Source organism: Falco naumanni, chromosome 18, assembly GCF_017639655.2.
Source record: "Falco naumanni isolate bFalNau1 chromosome 18, bFalNau1.pat, whole genome shotgun sequence".
Classification (NCBI taxonomy): Eukaryota; Metazoa; Chordata; class Aves; order Falconiformes; family Falconidae; genus Falco; species Falco naumanni.
Window position 1 is genome coordinate 1,268,653 of NC_054071.1, and position 16,995 is coordinate 1,285,647.

Genomic DNA, 16,995 nt, shown 5'->3' on the forward strand with positions numbered 1-16,995 from the left:
CTGCAGCCACCACCGCAGCCCGGCTGATGCTGCTACTTCAGCCTGACAGGCGCTGAGCAGAAACAGGATTACCACAAGATGAACAAAGCCGACACGGTTTCCCAAATCTAATTTGACAGGTAGTATCTTCCCTGAATTGGAGCTACTGATAAAGTTTTTTCTCCCGAAGAAAGGAAAATCTGAGGACAGTGATTTGTTTCAGCTAGAATTTATAATTACAAAAGGCAAGTGCAGCCCAGCGCTCCTGTGACACTTCATGAAGATGCTGAGAAACACCAGAGACTTTAGCAAGAAGTGAGCGGCACTGCTGGGAGTTCAAAAGGCACATTTCACCAATTCTGTCAGCAATAAATTGAGAACCCAAAGGTGGAGAAGCAGCTGAAGGTTTCAGCAGGATGCTGCTGGCAGTAGATGCCTTTGATGACCAAGCATAATAAATAGTCCAAGAGAAATTAAGCAGAAGGCAAGCACGGAGACAGATTTGTTATCTGTTACCTACAGGGTAGAAGAAGAAAAAAAATAAATCCATTCCAACTTCTCAACATGAATGATTTCTTAGTCTGAGACAGGATACTTTGTACCTCTGCAAAACCCGTTAGGTTAGAGATAAATCAAGGTCCTGTGGCCTACGGCAGAACTGGAGCTGGACCGAAACGCCAGGTCGGTCATCTGTCACTGTGGGGCGCAGACACGGTGGCACGGTTCCTTACTCCCCGTGCCCGTCCCACCCCTAAGAGGTGACTTTGTTCCACAGACGGGTGCGTTAGGCCAGGCGAGGGGCTGGAGGGGGAGCCACGTGCGGACCAGGTGGTACGAGGCCACCTGAGTGTGCCAGGACCACCGGGGCAGCGCGGGAGGTCTGCGTGGGGCTGGGGGTCCGGGCCCTGCGGCCGCCCCGCGTACCTTGCCCACCGCAGCCCCGCAGCTCCCCTGTGCCCGGCTCTGCTTGCGGCCACAGCACCATGTTCTACACCCAGAGACGGCTCAGCCACCACCGAACACAACCCTGGAGTAAGACAGCGACCTACACAGGGTGTAGGGACCTGTGAAGACAAACCCTACGCACCAGCTTCCCAACAACCGATTCCTGAGTAACCCTCAGATCTCGGAGCACCACGCTTCAACGCTCCTCATGATGTTGCAGCCGTACTGCCTCAGCTGTGGTATCTGGGAGCACCAGTGCAGGCTGCCCTTGTTTTTAAAAATAATATGCTAGAAGGGGAAACCCCTCTGCCGGGAGTCACTCATTCAGTGAGGAGTCTGACCTTGCCTGACACCGTCCGTCAGCAGCGGAGGGGTAAGTACACAGCGCAGGGAAGGTCTCCGACGCTCCATCCATACCAGAAAGTCTCTTACCAAGCGCCTAATCACACCTGCTCAGGCGTGGAAGACAAGGAGGCTTCCCACTGACCCTGCAGGCCCAGCACCGACAGTTTCAGAGTCAACAGAGTTGCTCTCCTTACGTACATACTTACTCACTGGCAAGACAGAAAGCTATGAATATTCAATAAGCCAAAGTATTAGCACAAAAAAAGTTACTGTTTCCCAACAGGTCCGCTGAAAGCAAGCACTGCTGTTTGATGAGGCGAAACAACTCATTAGACTCCCCGGGATCCATCCGGATGGGCAGCCAAAGGTGCTCGGCTGCTGGAAATTCTGCTGCTAAAGCATCTGATGTGAGACGCACTTCGGGGGCCGTCTAGGTTATACGCTTTGGCAGCGGCCACAATGCTTCAAAGTTGGGCAGTTACTCATATAAACATAATTCGGATCACTTAAAGCCTTCCCCTCCTTTTTTCCCTTTCTGTTTTTCCCCCAGAGAGATGAAACCGAGACCCAGTTTGGAAAGGGAAGCTGGCTGTTAATAGATCACACCAGGAAGCTTCAAGAACATCATTATCTGAAATTATTTAACAGTTAAACAGTACATGGAATTCAGATTATTTTCAGTTCTTCTCCTGAGCACCTTCCCTTTGAGCAGAAGGCTCAATAAACCCAAAATCACAAACCCGGCCACTGTTTCCCAAGCTGCAACTTCCAGCTTGCGGCAAAGCCAACTGCTCCTGATGGCAAGTAGCCCACGGCGAACCCCGGACAGACACACAGCCGAACCCTCCACGCGCCTTCATTCCTCCTCCTGGAATCTGAATTCCAGACCAGCGTGGGGGTTGTGTTGTCTTGTTTTATTTGGGGGGTGGGTGGGTCAGTTTTGGATGGTTAATCCCAGAATCTAGTCCAAAACTGTCTCCGTCTCCCAACTCGGCAGAAGACACCGGCACCGTCCTCCCAAGAGAAGCGCCAAAAAGTCAATCGCTGCCATAGCAGCCGGCGTGCCAGATCGCCACGGCTCTCTGCTGCCCTTGGGGATGATCACAACGATTTCCCATTCCCTTCAGGTCAGTGGGCTTGACAATACCGGGACAACCACGAGATTCAACAGTAAAATCGTTTGTCAGGCTGCGGCTGGTTTGATTATTCCCTTGCCTTCCTCCCAATACATCACTGTCCAATATGACAGAGGGTGGACAAGGAGCCTGCTGGTTGAATTTGTCTGGGGTTTTGTGGTTGGGGTTTTTTTTGGCTCGTTGCCTACATTTTTACCATGAAAAATCAGAGCACAGCGCTGTTTCACGCATCCCCCCGTTAAAGGGTTTTTTCTAAACACCTGAGAAATGGTCAGTTGCGTTTAAGAAAAGCGTGTGGTTTGTGTGGAATAAAAAAGCATGCATCTCGCACGATGAAGAGAAAGCAGCAGCGGCAAGCAGGTGTCAACCTCAACGATTCTTTTAAGCAAAAGAAAGAGAAAAAGGAGCGATGAGATGAAAACAACTGACGCTGCGATGGTAAATCACCCTTCGCTGTCCGTGGCGGCGGCACCGCTGTGGTACCCAACTCAATTAGGGATGGAAACGGATGCCTGCTGGCCTCGCGTGGAACAAGCAAACCTCCCCGACCAGACATTTAAGATTTGTGTCCCAAAATTTCTGGAGAAGAATTTAATCAAATTAAAAGATAACGCCATAACATCCTTAGCCTTTGAAACGTAATGACGAGGTAATAAATCACACAAAATGCAACTGCAAACGCGGATCTAAGACAAAAGGCGATTCCCTGAGAGCATCATCCATCTCAGACCATTCCATAGGTTTCCTGAGCACGTACAGGCCAAAACGTGTGTCACCTACCATGCTAAAACCAAAGAGCAGATCAAAGGACGCCTTTGTGACAGCTCCGCAGAGCCATAAAGCCAGGACACCGTCCGCTCCACAAGCAGTGCCACCAGGCACGAGCGAGCTGTGACAAACTGGGGTGGGGTGGGGGTGGGAATTACGTGTTAAATTGGGAATCAGCAAACCATTACAGAAAAGGTTTAACAACAGAAGCCTGAAGGTCAACGCCTGCTCTTCCACGTCCCCCCCCTTAAAGGGTGACGATGGCCAGGAGGGTCCTTCCCCGCGCCCTGGGCTGCCTTAGGAAGCCTGCCCAGCCTGGAATTAACGCCTCTGCCATGCGGGGTGGCAGCAGACGGGGAGGGATGGAGGGTCACGCTCCTTCCAGCCCCTCCTAACGGAGTCACCGCTGAGCCAAGGAACAAGGGACAGTTTCCCTGCCGCAGACACTCCGAGTCAAAAAGGGCTCGACGGAACTCTGAATGACCACCTCACTCACAAAAACTTCTGCAGAAATATAAATCTGGTACAAACGGCTCCTCAAAGCCACAAACCAGCTTTTTTGTCATCGTCTTAAATGCAACAGCTCTAAAATGTGGGCCAATTTCTGCTTTCACTTCAACAAAGTCATCTTACAGAATCTGAAGGCCTTCTTCAGCAAAACAAAGAATGTAATTTCCAAAAAAAAAAAAAGCTCTCCAGAAGCTTAAAGCTTTACTACATCCTTGCTATCACCACCTCCCTCAAAAGATACCCACCACCCAGTTCTTCCTGCTCCTGACTGGAAGTGAAAACGCCTGGAGTGCGTCCCCCATACACTGGTCACACGGCGAGATGCCCAAAGCCAAGATCCCGAAGATCCCGGTGGGAGAGGCCACGCGGTGGCCGGTGGTTGCTCAGGAAACCTCCTCCCTGGCATGTGCTGAAATTTGCCCGAAGCCTTAAAATAAACATTTTAGCATTGAGCAAAATTTCATCTCTAGGCATCTCAAATTGAAATAATAATTTCTATACGCAGAGTAGATAATGTTCTCTCCTCATTGCTATTTAGTGTTTTAAACTGCCTTTAAGCGTATAATTAATTACATTACTTGTCAGGGATCACTTTACACACCACTCCACCTCCACTCAACTGCTAGGCTCTAGCACAGCTTCAGCCTTCTTTTTTTCCTTCTTTCAACTCTTATCATCATTCCTGGAGACGCTTGGGATTTAACACTGTGTGCTAACATCCTTCACAGGATCCGCATGTTTGAAAGAGGGTTAAAAAAAGCCTAAGGCCGAAGAAAGGAGTTGTATTTCCTTGGCAAACCGATCACAGGCAGCGCCTGCGGGCTTTGCCGCGGAGTGGGGCTCAGCCCCCCTCCCTCCATCAGGAAAGGATGCGCCCAGACTCAGAGTCCTCTGGTCCCCGTGAGCTGTCCCGATCTTTGTGGTTCTTTACCCAAGGATGCTTCCCCAGGCCAGCTCTCCATCTCCTGAGCTCCTCTAATCCAGCCCTGGACCCAGCAAACCCTCCAGCCCTCACGCCACCGCTGTTTTCACAGCGGGAACCACAAATCCAGGTGGGTGAAGCATAATCCAGTTCTGCCGCAGGAGACGAGTCAACGTCCGCGGGTTGAGAGCTGGGCAGCGCCTCACCGCAGCTCTGCGTGGGGCAAGAACCAGCGTCATTCGGTGGGCAAAGCCCCCCAGTATCCCCGAGCCCAGCCATCCGCCCAGCCCAGCAAGGGGAGGAGCCACAGCGCCGCAAGGAGAACACGCGCACGCCACCAACCTCCGCGCAGCATCAGGAGCCCTTCCCCAGGCTCCCTCCGCCCCGGCAGCCCAGCTGGGCTCTGCAGAAGCTTCCCAGCGAGAGGTGGTCCTGGGCACCTTGAAGCCCCCCCCTCACTGAGAGCCAGCGCCGTGCACCAGCGGGTACCACCACAGCCCTCTCCCTCTTCCTCACTCCCTAACGATGCTTCACGTTTCTTTAACGACGCTTCAAGGCAGTAGGAAACTACACCTTTCCTTTCAGATCCCTACGCTATCAGCGTATTCAGCAAGAGGAGGAGATCAAAAAGGAGAAAAAAAATAAGAGGGGGGGTGAAAAAAAAAAAAATAATCACAGGTTCCATTGCCAGAGCCCGCTCCTGGGCTTGGCAAGAGTCCTGCCCTTCGGAACACCCTGGCACGCGAAGCCGGGGCAGGCGGAGCCGCACGTGCAAGCACGCCTGCAAGACATAACACAGGACATAGGAATGTGGAATTTATGCTTTTTAAGCCAAATTTACAATTCAATTATAATTCTCTGTGGATGCAATCATAATAAGTTTATAATTATTAACAATTATAAACATGACAGTAGAAGCTATTTAGTTAGAAGAAGAAAGGGCTGCAACAGCAAAATTTTAATTGTAATTCATGATGACTGAAAAAGCAGCAGCAATTTCACAGCAACCATGGCCTCAAAGGAGGCATTTCCAAGCACAGGGACCGGCTTTTCTTTTCTAAGACAACTCCTCTTTCAAACACAATACATTAAAGAAAGCCCACATTCAAAATTTGGACAACATTCAATTAATTCCTCCAATTGTGAGTACTTTGAAAGCTCACCATCCACAGAAATAAAAGATCCCCTGATTTCAGAGCATCATTTATTAATATGACCTTTTCTACCGTAGCTACAGATTCAGGAGGCAGATGTCGCCGAGTTACACGCCATCTCAAACCAGCCAGCATCCTCGTACCCCATCCAAGGCCTGTATTGAACACGGGTCCCTCTGGTTCATAAACTAGGGAAAGCCAGGGGAGGAAACTCGCAGATTGAGCAAAAAAAAAAATGCACTGCAATGCTTGCTGCTGCTGCTGCTTGAAGCCGGCGCCGGTCCCAGCCTCGTGTGAGGGCAGCACCTCCACAGCCTCCAGCCGGTTGCTGCTTCCAAGTTGGGAAGAATCTGGGAACGCAGCTACAGAAAGCTTTCACAGCGCTCGCACATCTGCACCAGCTCTGCCTGAGCTTGAAGGTATTTATGCAACTGCCTGCCCCAACCAAGAGACGCACACGGGGTTAAGCCAGGGAGGGAGCAACCCGCTTCTATTTATGCTTCAACCAGAGGCCTCTAGCAAGATGTATACTTTTAAGAGCAATTACTACAGGATATATAAATTAAATTCCTTTTTTTTTTTTTAAAAAAAAGCAATATTCTTGGATGCAGGTTAACAAGATCACGTAGTTTTGCATTAGTTGATTTAACGATATTTCTGCAATGTGGTTTTATTCCAGTTTCTCTGAAGACCAGCATTAAAAATTAAATTTAAAGCGGTCTGTTTATTGGATCATTTTTATCTTTTCAAAAGCAACTCTCTAGATGTTCTAAATTATTCTGAGGGCAAAGCGGCCACACACCAAATTGCAAGTAACCAACAGAAATGGGTATAAATTAGAAACCAATACTTATTCAAGTTTCCAAGTCAATGAAACTCGGCTGGGGAAGGTCTAGTCAACCATCTAGAGAAAGGAGCCGTACGACATTTAACAATACTTTGGGGGCCGGGGTTGCCCGTTCCCCCTCTCAGCGCAGAGCCTTTGCATGCAGCTTACCAGGGCAGTATGCATCAACGTCCAGTTTCTGGGCTGAAGAAAGTGTTGGTGAGCCAAGCTCTGACTCTGGGATTCGAGGGCTCTCAACAAACTTTGCTTTCCTCAAAGGGGCTAAAGAGAAGGAGGGGGAGAGAGAAAGAGAGGTCATGAGTAAGGGAAATAGCAAGCAACAGATGGAAGCACTTAACTAAACGACACTGTCAGACTCATATCAGGTTACCCACCCCCCCTTTTTTTTTTTTTGCCAGGAAAAAAAAATTATCTGCATTCTTTACATAGGAGGTGGCTCTTGTTAAAACTGTAGCAATTTATTTTTTTTATAGGAAGCAAATGGGCCTGGATTCAGCAACTGTAGAAATCACAGAGAGGTACACAGAGCCCATCACCATTTAAAATATTTAACTATAAGTATCTAAAATGAACACACAAGTTCTATGTTCGGCAATTGTTTCCTTCGAACATAAAATTTCAATTTTAAAATATTCTGAATGTCTGACCAAACATATCTGGTGTTTGACATCAGCTAACAAAGCTATTGCTGTCCAAGACAAAAAAAACAAGCACTCCACTTTCATCCTTGCAAATCCAGAAAAGATTCAGGAGAAATAAAGAACAGGGAAAAGGTAAAACTGTAACAAAGCAGCGCTGACCACCAATGCTAGAGAAATGGGATTTTCCCATGTTTTAAACAGCCTGAACTCAAAGACACAAAGTGCAACATTTGTTTGTAATAAAATAATTACTAAACCACTTTTGTTAATAAAAAGGTTTTAAACAGATATTTCTACCAGACCAGAGAATCAAAGCTAGCAAATAAGTTATACGCAGAGATTATTATATTGCATTTTGAAGTTAAACTCACATGCCCATGGAAGTGAAAGGCTAATTTGAAAAGCCCCCTGCAGTGGTTCAGCACGCCCAGTGCCTCTCCCAGCACAATAGCCCTGACTCACATCACTGATATTTATAGCTGTCTGTCCTGCAAATTAAATTTAGGAGCTGAAACTGAAGATGGGACACACACACGTTTGTTCTCGTGCATCTCTTGCAATAAAAGCCCCCCCTGGCCAGCGGTGACCCCGGCGGCAGCAATCCATCTCCAGCCAGCCAGGAGCCTGCGCAGGCTGCTGGCCCCACAGCCGGGGGGGCTCGGCCAGGAGAGACCAGAGAGGCTGCACACAACCCGCTCGCCCATAAACAATTGCTGGAATTTTTCAAAAAGGGGTGGGAAAACCAGAAATAAAGGTCAGGGTACGTTTTTCCCATAGGAAGTCCCTGTGAAGCAGAATAGAGGCAAGGAATGAGCCACCTGCCCCAAAATAGGTGCTAAATCAACACCCTCCTGCCTTCGCCCGGGATCCACCCCAGGAGACGCAGGAGATGAGGGATAAAGGTGCCACATGCTGCCACACCAGCTCCATCACCGCATCCCCGAGCGTGCAGGGGCAGCGCGGTGCTGAGCCTGGCAGCCGGTGCTGAGCCTGGCCTGCACCCCCACCTCCCCCTGGCCCCACCGCCATCCCACCGGCACAGGGACCCGCGGGCGCGCAGCCTGGCTCCAACACAACCTTGATGCCACACGCCACGAGCCAGGGGGCACCTGCACAACCCCCCGGGGCACACACCGGCGACCCGCCAGCCCCCGTTAACAGAATTATTCAGTGATGGTCTTGTGCCAGATACTGATGTAATGAAAACATGTAAATATTGAGAAGATTATAACTATGGCATGGAAGTTGTTTAGAATAATAATTCTGCGCAGGCCAACCTACTAAATATTTCATTTGCGACTACATTTTGAACAGCTGCTGTAATACATTCATTCCCAATGTTTTACCACGGCCCCAGGAACAGTCATTTCTATAATACGTATTAGAAATAGCTCATCTTTTCTTTCCTTATCATTTCTGGCTAACGCTAGACCCATATATCACCCGATGCGACACTTGGCAATGCTGATTTTATCCTGAAATACAGAACCAACAGGATTTTTGTAGTTAAAGAGATGCCAACGACTGCAGCAGGATTGCCACCAGAAGGTACAGCGCTAAAGATTATTGGAGTTACTAACCCAAAGAGGAAGAAGTAATTGAAAAAAACCCAACGAGAGGGCTGATGGTAGCAACTCCAGCGCTTTCTGGGCAGACCTGGAAGTCTGCGGAGGGTGCAGAACCCACATGTTTTGACAGACCAGCACCCAACGGGTCGGCTCCCATCTGGACGGAATGAATACGGCATCTCCCATTCCAGTGTGAGTTTTACTCCTGCATCTCTTCTGGATGTTCTCTGCTCCTCACCGAGGAGCTGACCCCATCGCCAGATTAATTCCTGCCTTCTCCACACACCTGAGCTACAACAGCAGAAGCGATCGCTCGCGGATTCACCACGCCGAGCCAACAGCTCTTCTTCGGAGGGCCAGGAAGAACTGCCCGCTAACGGCGCGGTGAATTCGCCACGTACCGCAAGTGCAGTCACATACATCACTGTACAGGTATTTATATTTTTGTTCCCTGGAAAGCATGACTTCAGTCTTAAGAACAAGTTACCACCCAACGAGATCCACTATGTCAACATGACTTAAGAGACAGCCGTTTACTTTAAAAGCCTCAAGTCAACACAATCTTCCCGGTGTAACTGCAGATCGGGAAAAAGCCACAGAGAAACAGTTTATTTCAGGTATTCTGAATGTGAAAAAGACAGAGAGTCCTCCTAACTCACGTGTAACCCGATGACGTGAACAGCACATTTTCACATACGAAAACTGAGCACTCCTGACTCCCGTCCAAATGAAGATTATCCTGACAGATTCACATTTGGGCATTAGTCTTCTACCGGAATAAATAACAAATGGAAATGCCATAAATTCCGAAATCTGTTTTGCCATTCTTTAGCCAAATGTTAAAGGAGAATGTTGATCTTTTTATAAAAGTGACGTTTCATGCGCAACAGTTTGCCTGGGACCTGAACGTCCTCCCGTGAGCACAGGCAAACCTTATGACCAAAGTCACGGGATAAGCATTTGGCACATACTATAAAAACTAACAAAAGCATGAAAAACTTATTTGAAGTATTCTATACCTGCCTCAGTCCATTAGGTCTCTTATTTCTGTAAGATTTTCTGTACAAAACAAACGGACTCTAGGCATTAACCAGCATCAGAACAGCCTTTCCTGTTACACAACTGCAGTTTTTTGAGCAGAGAACAGTACTGCTTCCAAAAACACTGGGGGAAAAGACAGAATATTTGCAATAACCAGTTATAAAACTATAAATAATTAAATGAAGATGGCTGTAGTTAGTAATGCTGTCTTTCTAGAACTACAAAATGCACCTTAAATTCAGAAAACCCCACTGATTACACGTAGCTTGAAGCCCCAAGGTCATCACTTGGGTCCCTGGGCTGGTCCTGGTCCCCAGGGCTCAGTGACACATGGGACGCTGCTGTCACACGGGAACTGACTTGCTACTGCTCATGTAGCAGCTTATATTTAAATGGCTAGAGCAGTTATTTAAAAAAAGAATAGTGCTCATTGTTCGGGCTAGTTCCTGCAGTTCTTCCTGAGATTAATCCCCATCAGCATCCAAGCCAGCAGAGCGAACCCGAAAATCCTTCCTTCAGCACCAATAAAATTCTTGTTCAACTTTGACAGCAACTTTTCCTGTGCAAGAAAAGCAACGCTAATTCCAGGGTAGGAATTAACCACATAATGCATAACAATTACCAGGGCAAGCATTCAGGAAGTTTAATTAGATGGCTCATTTATGACACTTTCTGTAGCAGGTGGTCTATCTTCCAGTGAGGACAGTGATATAAATCGTTTCTTTCCTGGCTTTTGTGCTGCTGCTTCTTAATGCCCACACAGACACTGTAGGCACTATACTGTCACCAGTGGCTGAGGGCTTCAAGACAGGAATATAAAACAGTTTAAAAACTGTATATAATGTATTTTTTGGAAAAAAATACATTTGAAAGCAACTGCTCTTCCAAAAAGGAAGAATTCCATTATCCTGGTTTTGGGATTGCCTGTGGATTACGAACCCGTTGGCAGCTGCTTACACCAGAGGAGCGAGCAATGGAAGCCACGAGCTGATAAAATCCAGAGACCCCTGAGCCCCCACAAGGCTCCTTCACCAGCAGAGATGGGAGATGCTCCGTTTGCTGACAGAGGAGAAACAGCCTCGTCACCCAGCTCTGCAGCCAGGTGGGAATCAAAAGGCACGCGACAGCGAACGCTTATTCTGAGCAGACGCACGGGGCTGCAATCAAGCCCCGTTAAAACGAACACCAGGGAAAACCCATTAGGAGGGGCTGCCGTGCCAGGCGCCCCGCAGGCTGGCTCTGTCAGCCTCTTCGAAACCAGAGGTCCAGAGTGGTCGGGAAGCATGCCCACCTAAGGAACAGCAGCCAGCACAGCCCAGCTCGTAATATTCCTTGGGCCTGCATGCTCAGCCGTGTCACCATTGAAGCTCTTGTTCCAGAGGCTGGAAGGAGCCATCCGGGAGCACCGCGGCCCCTCTGACACGGCAAACACCGACACGGCAAACACCTCAAACCGATGCTTCATCCTCCTGTACACCACACAGGGCGCCAGGATCAATTTTGGTGCTGTTAGTGATTGACACCAAGTGTCTAATCTACTACCACATAAAAATAAACTAAAGAAAAACCAGGATGTGTTTATTCTTTCAGAGTAATCATTTTATCTTTATTAGCATTGTGTTCTAGTTCAGCCCACTGAGCTTCCTAATTCTATTGCATTTTCTACGTTACCATTTCATTGCCACGTAATTTATAGATGAATTAGTATTTTAATTAAAAAAAAGGTTTTCTTTAGATTAAAAGGCATTGATAAAAGGAAATTATCATGGATTAGCAAAAGCCTTCATCTACTAAATTAAGTTTCAGTTCTGAAAGAAATGTTTCACTAAAAAAGGGTTATTAACATCTAATGACCTAATTGAATAAAGCGTTTTTTTTCAGGCAGTTATTTCAGTAGATCTGAATTCATTCCATGGATTGACTGCAATATATATACACCTATACCTGTGTGTATACAGCCCTAGAGATAAAGGAGAAAGTGATCTATCGAGGGAGCAGGAGGATGCTGGAGGAGACAGGAACGCTTCCTCCCTCACACGAGCGATGGACTGACCAGCCCGGGGCACCTGGGCGCCGTTCCTGGTCCGGGCTCCCTCCGAGCATCAGAGGAACGTACAGTACGGCGCCCCGAACGGCGTTAACACAGACCACTGCAGGATTTTATCGTGTCGACTCGCACCCCTCATCGTTCTAAACACCAATGTGGCCCCGACACCCGCCTGGGCCCCGACACGCTGTGCCGGGGCAGGTCCCACGCAGGGGCTGCCTCCACATCAGCTTTTCCCCCAGTTTTGCCTCTCTCCACCTCACGCACACGAGTACAGCTGGACTTCAACCATGCCCTGAACCCTCCTCTGCCAGAAGAGGCTGAACTAACGAAACTGGCTAGTTTGGGGTAAAACCAGCGGGTTTGTCCCGGGCTAGAGAGGTGAAAGGCTGCCACGAATGACAACGAGAAAAAACTGTTCCATTTATTGCACACTCCTCTCTTGTGCCCAGCTCAGCTGAAGAAGAGCTGAATTTTGCACTTCAACAGTGTACTTTTAATATGGTCAGCGCAACATTTACGACAAATTGTATGCGGAGAGGACGCACGAGCTCGTACAAACCCTGCGCGAGCGGCGCAGCGCCCGAGCACCGGCGCAAAGAGCAAACTCGGGGAGCTCGTCTGGAAAGAGCCGAAGTGGGCGCGCTGCACGTCGCCCGCTCCCCATCTTTAGTTAATAACGCCGGCTGTCGTGCCAAGGGCTGATTCACGTGCTGGAAGCTGCCCAATGGCTACGTAATGCTGCGGAGAGGAGACTTGATTGAAGTCTCCCTCGTACTAAAATGTTTTAAGTGCTGCAGTGCTATTGATCCACGGAGCTCCTGGAACAAATAACTGTCAGATTCAACACAGCTGGACTACACCCAGAACATGAGAGATGTAGCTTTCAGTGCTGCCTCTGATCCCAAGTGACTCCTTATTTTGCTGAGGTAAGGGCCATAAAAAGAGAAAATCACAGACCACATGATTATTTTTGCTGTGGCACTAAGATACCAGCTACATCTAACGAGGATTTTTAGGTATTTTTTTTTTAAAAAAAATCATTAAAATTAAAAATGTGTAATTACAGGTTAACATCCTTCTTCAGATAACGCAGCGTTATTTTACAGAAAACATTGTTTAACAGTAACAGTTTCTTCCCTTCTGCTATTTGAGAGTATAAAAGGTTTTTAATCATGTTTTAAAGCCCCTCGCCTTCCACCGCATGGTTATCGCAGCACCGGGGTTGGGGCAGAACAGACAAGCAGGGAGAACAATGTGTTGTCTGGAAACATCCTACTTGTTCCAAAACTTTCAGCAAACTTGTTTAGTTTAGGTGATAAGGTCCTGAAACAAGAGAATTGAAGGAAATGAAGGTGGAAAGAGGAACTGAGGGGAAAAAAAAGCAGGTAGAGATTGCAGCCAGCTGGTCATGGAAGCACAGCAATGGCAAAGGAGAGTTAAAATAAGCAACTATAAAAAACTGGTTTAATTTAAAATTTTTCCTTTAAACCGTAAGACATATGGAACATGAAGGTTTTACCTAATACTGCTTCTGAAAATGTTTTTGTAAAAATGAGGAATAATCTTCCCCAGAGGAGTAGATTCTGCAATCCCGTGGGACCACAGGGACCTACTAGAAAATTGTTTCACCCTCTGTCCCCCTCCAGACGAACGGCTCCGTACAAAGCACAGAATGTAAGGGCAAGCCACTGCAGCAATGTTACATGATGTCCAGGGACATCAGAAAGGAAGGAGCCTTCTGAACAAGTATTTTAATTAAACCAAATTATAACTCACCTTAAATTATTACAAACTCTCCCAAATAAAATCAAGTAATTGATCAAAGTCAACTTCTGTATGAATAGGCACTCCTAATCAATTTTCAAGGGAGAAAATAACTGGATTTTGAAAGGCTTATATCTATCTTAAATACATACAGAACCAAATAATACAGATTTCTGCTTGAAGTGTTCAATAAGGGTTAATACAATTATGTTTGCAACAAATTTGTGTATTCAGAAAGAAAATAATTTTGCCGGAAATACTAACCTGTACCCCACCTGCCCTTCCAGCAAAAACATATAGCTCAATTCCCATGCTGCTTATGACTGTGCAACTCTTTTCTGTCACTTGGAGCAAAGGGAATAGCAATTTGTTATCAAACTTATCTCTGCGGGAGCTAACGGAGAGCAAACCAGCCCTCTCCCGGGTCAGCGCCAGCACTGGAGCTCTGGATGAGACCAGCCAGAGCATCCCAGCGTGAATCTGTTGAGCAGCTGTTGCCCGGAATACTCTGGCAAGCCTGTAGGAAGAAAGTTGCTCCTATTAATGATTCTAGAAAGAAAAAAAACCACCTCTCTTTCCCTGTAGATAAGTTTATTTCCAACGTGGGCTGCCAAAAAGTCTTTATCCCTGTAGGGGAGACAGCTCTGAGGAGAAGCAAGTTATTTAATTAACATATCGACATGGCAGGAGGAGGATGTGGTACTTTCATCTTTCCATTCAAACTCGTCAAACTGCTTCTGACTCCTCGGAGCTGTGTCACAGTAGTAGACTCTTCCACGTCATTTCCCATCCAAAATGCTTCTTTTCAGCATCTTCTAAAGTTTTTTAAAGTTGCCTCTTTTAGCAGAAATTCCTCATGTGTGACTCAAGGCAGAACCTTGTGTATGAGGGGAGGATGATGAAAGAAGAGAAGGGAATTCAGCATCACTTGCTCCTGCTTTCTAAGTCATCTTGTTATGAAAATAAGCAATATCCCCACTGACATTTTTCATACGTTTCTGTTGCAGTCGGTTTTCCTTTTCAAGTTTCAGGCTTTGGTTATACTTTCAGAAAACAAACAAACAAACAAAACACAAAAACCCAACAACCACCACGACACAGAGTGAAAGAAGACCTGGGACTACAGGACGAAATCACGTCATCAACATTTTAAGCCTACATAAGACCTGCTCAAATACCCAAATGGCAGAAACAGGACAAGGGAGAGCTGGAGGGGAGAGCACCCCTCACCCCCCTCACATCCCTTTTCCCAACAGTTTTATTTCATTAAATGTTAAATTTAAAACAGATGAGAGGAGAATGCAACAAAACATGAGTGCTGTATTGCATTATTCCCATTGAATCTCCTACTGTCCTGGAGTTGTTCTTTCAGCAATTCAGTGACTCAAATATTGCACTGGCACTAAAAAAGAGAAAAACTGTGAAAGAGACACAGCTGTACTGCAAAGGACATCTGTCCTAAAGAAAGCAGGAAAGAACTTGGTCACTTTAATCAAATTATAGGTAACCCCGTTACTTCGCTGTTTAGAAAGAAACCTTCACCGTTGCTGAAACATAAAGCCCAACTCATCAAAACACAATGCTCAGATTTCCAGATAAATTTCACGAGAGAAATCAGAAACTAATTAAACAACCAGTGAGGCAAACATTTTCCTCTTTTCCGTAAGACTGATCTCGGGGAAAAAAACACCCGGCTGCTGCTGTGTCCCCAAGAAGGGACTTCAGTTTTAGGGGGCTTTTTAAAATCGTGTATGTTGAACAAGTCAGGCGGTAGAAACATTAACACAGCTTAATCTATCTCGAGTCACTAGGAAAAAAGGAAATATGTTTAACTGAAGATTCTTCCCACAGAAGAAAAGAGCAAGCATAATATAACCGCTTCCAAAATAAGGCTAATCTTTCTGGTAGCGTATGTCATCCTCTGTTGCACAGCTCTTCTCTCCATTTTTATCTACACGGAGATTCAACTACAATAACATCCCAATCACAACGAGTAGCCGTGAAGCCACACGAAGCTGCGAAGCGTTCGGAACTGCTCTTCTCCTGCCCCACGCCGCCAATATTTTTCCCTAGTGCTTGCAACGCTCCCGGAGGGCTGCGGAGCCGGTGTGCACGTGCCTTGTGAGCTGCTGCCCTTCCCCCGCAAGCAGAGCATGGGGGTCACGGAGCTCAGCGCACCGGCTCCAGCAGCGAGCACCGGGCACCTGGGAAGGAGCACGGGAATGGGGACGGGAGCAGCCGGCACGGTCCCTGGCACCTCGCTTTGAGCCAGAGGCGTTATTCCCCAAAGGCCACAAAAAATGAATCTTCCGTTAATGTAACCAGGCCCTTTTTGAGACAGATTCTCGGCATTCACAACATCTCGCGGCACAGCTTCTTACAAATTAACGACACAGTTTGAAAAACCACTTCCCAGTTTTGCACTGCTGACCTCATTTCTGAAAACTCAGGGAGACTCACGGAAAAATCAGCCTGGTTCCCCTCCGCACGGGCGGTGACTCTCCCAAAGACACGCCAACGGACTGGCGGGGCCTAACGCCGCCACGCAATACTCGTGTGAACTTTTTCCTCGTATATGCTATTGAGATATATATATATATATATAAAATATATATTATATATAAATAGATTAGAAAAAAAATTTAAAAAAATATTTATAATGGTGAGCATTAACCCTGTCCTCCAGACCACCTGCTATTAACTTGCTTCATACAGACGTCGGGCCAACCCGTCGGTGGTCTCTCAGAGCCCTCTGTAGTACCTGATGCTGTAACAACCGTCTCCCAGCTGCCTGGTGTTACGGAAGTCAGAAGTGAGAGGTTACCTAGCACAGACAGCAATTCAGCATCCCTGAACACCTCCTGGTCCTCCTGTGTTGTCACACTTCGTTTTCATGACCTGCTCTACCATCCCAGACAGACACATCTCTCTGCCATTCCTTCTGTGCAGCATCTGCACCGACGAGGTCAGCACGCGCTGCCCGTGATGCTGGGCTGCTCTGAATTCTAGTGCTCCCCTGTTATTACAGCATTAAAAAAAATTTAAGAACTGCACTAGGCTTGGAAGGGGTCTGAAAAAGAACGACAAATAGGACTTACTCACTCTAGACGCTGCTGTGAGAAAGCTGTTGAAGTATTTCACAAGCAGCCAAGAACGATCAAAGGTAGGCATCAATTACACAGCCAAATTAAAGGTGAACAGAAGTGGCAGGGGCAAAGGCCAGGTGTAAGCCTAAGATGCACATCACCAAAATCTCATTCCTTCTCCCACCGCGGCCTTAAGATCATAGCAAGACACCATAACCTTGGTAAGAGAGAAGGCTCAA

The 16,995-nt window shown here is 47.1% G+C and overlaps 1 protein-coding gene across 5 annotated transcripts in view; it reads right to left on the bottom strand.

The window, feature by feature from the left end:
- The window catches only part of TANC2 (tetratricopeptide repeat, ankyrin repeat and coiled-coil containing 2), a 248,650-nt gene that overhangs the window by 118,744 nt on the left and 112,911 nt on the right, over positions 1-16,995 (bottom strand). For all 5 annotated transcript variants that reach the window (XM_040617492.1, XM_040617490.1, XM_040617491.1 and 2 more), the window contains one exon: positions 6,757-6,867. In XM_040617492.1, the coding sequence (XP_040473426.1) occupies positions 6,757-6,867 (111 nt within the window). The remainder of the gene's footprint in view (positions 1-6,756; positions 6,868-16,995) is intronic.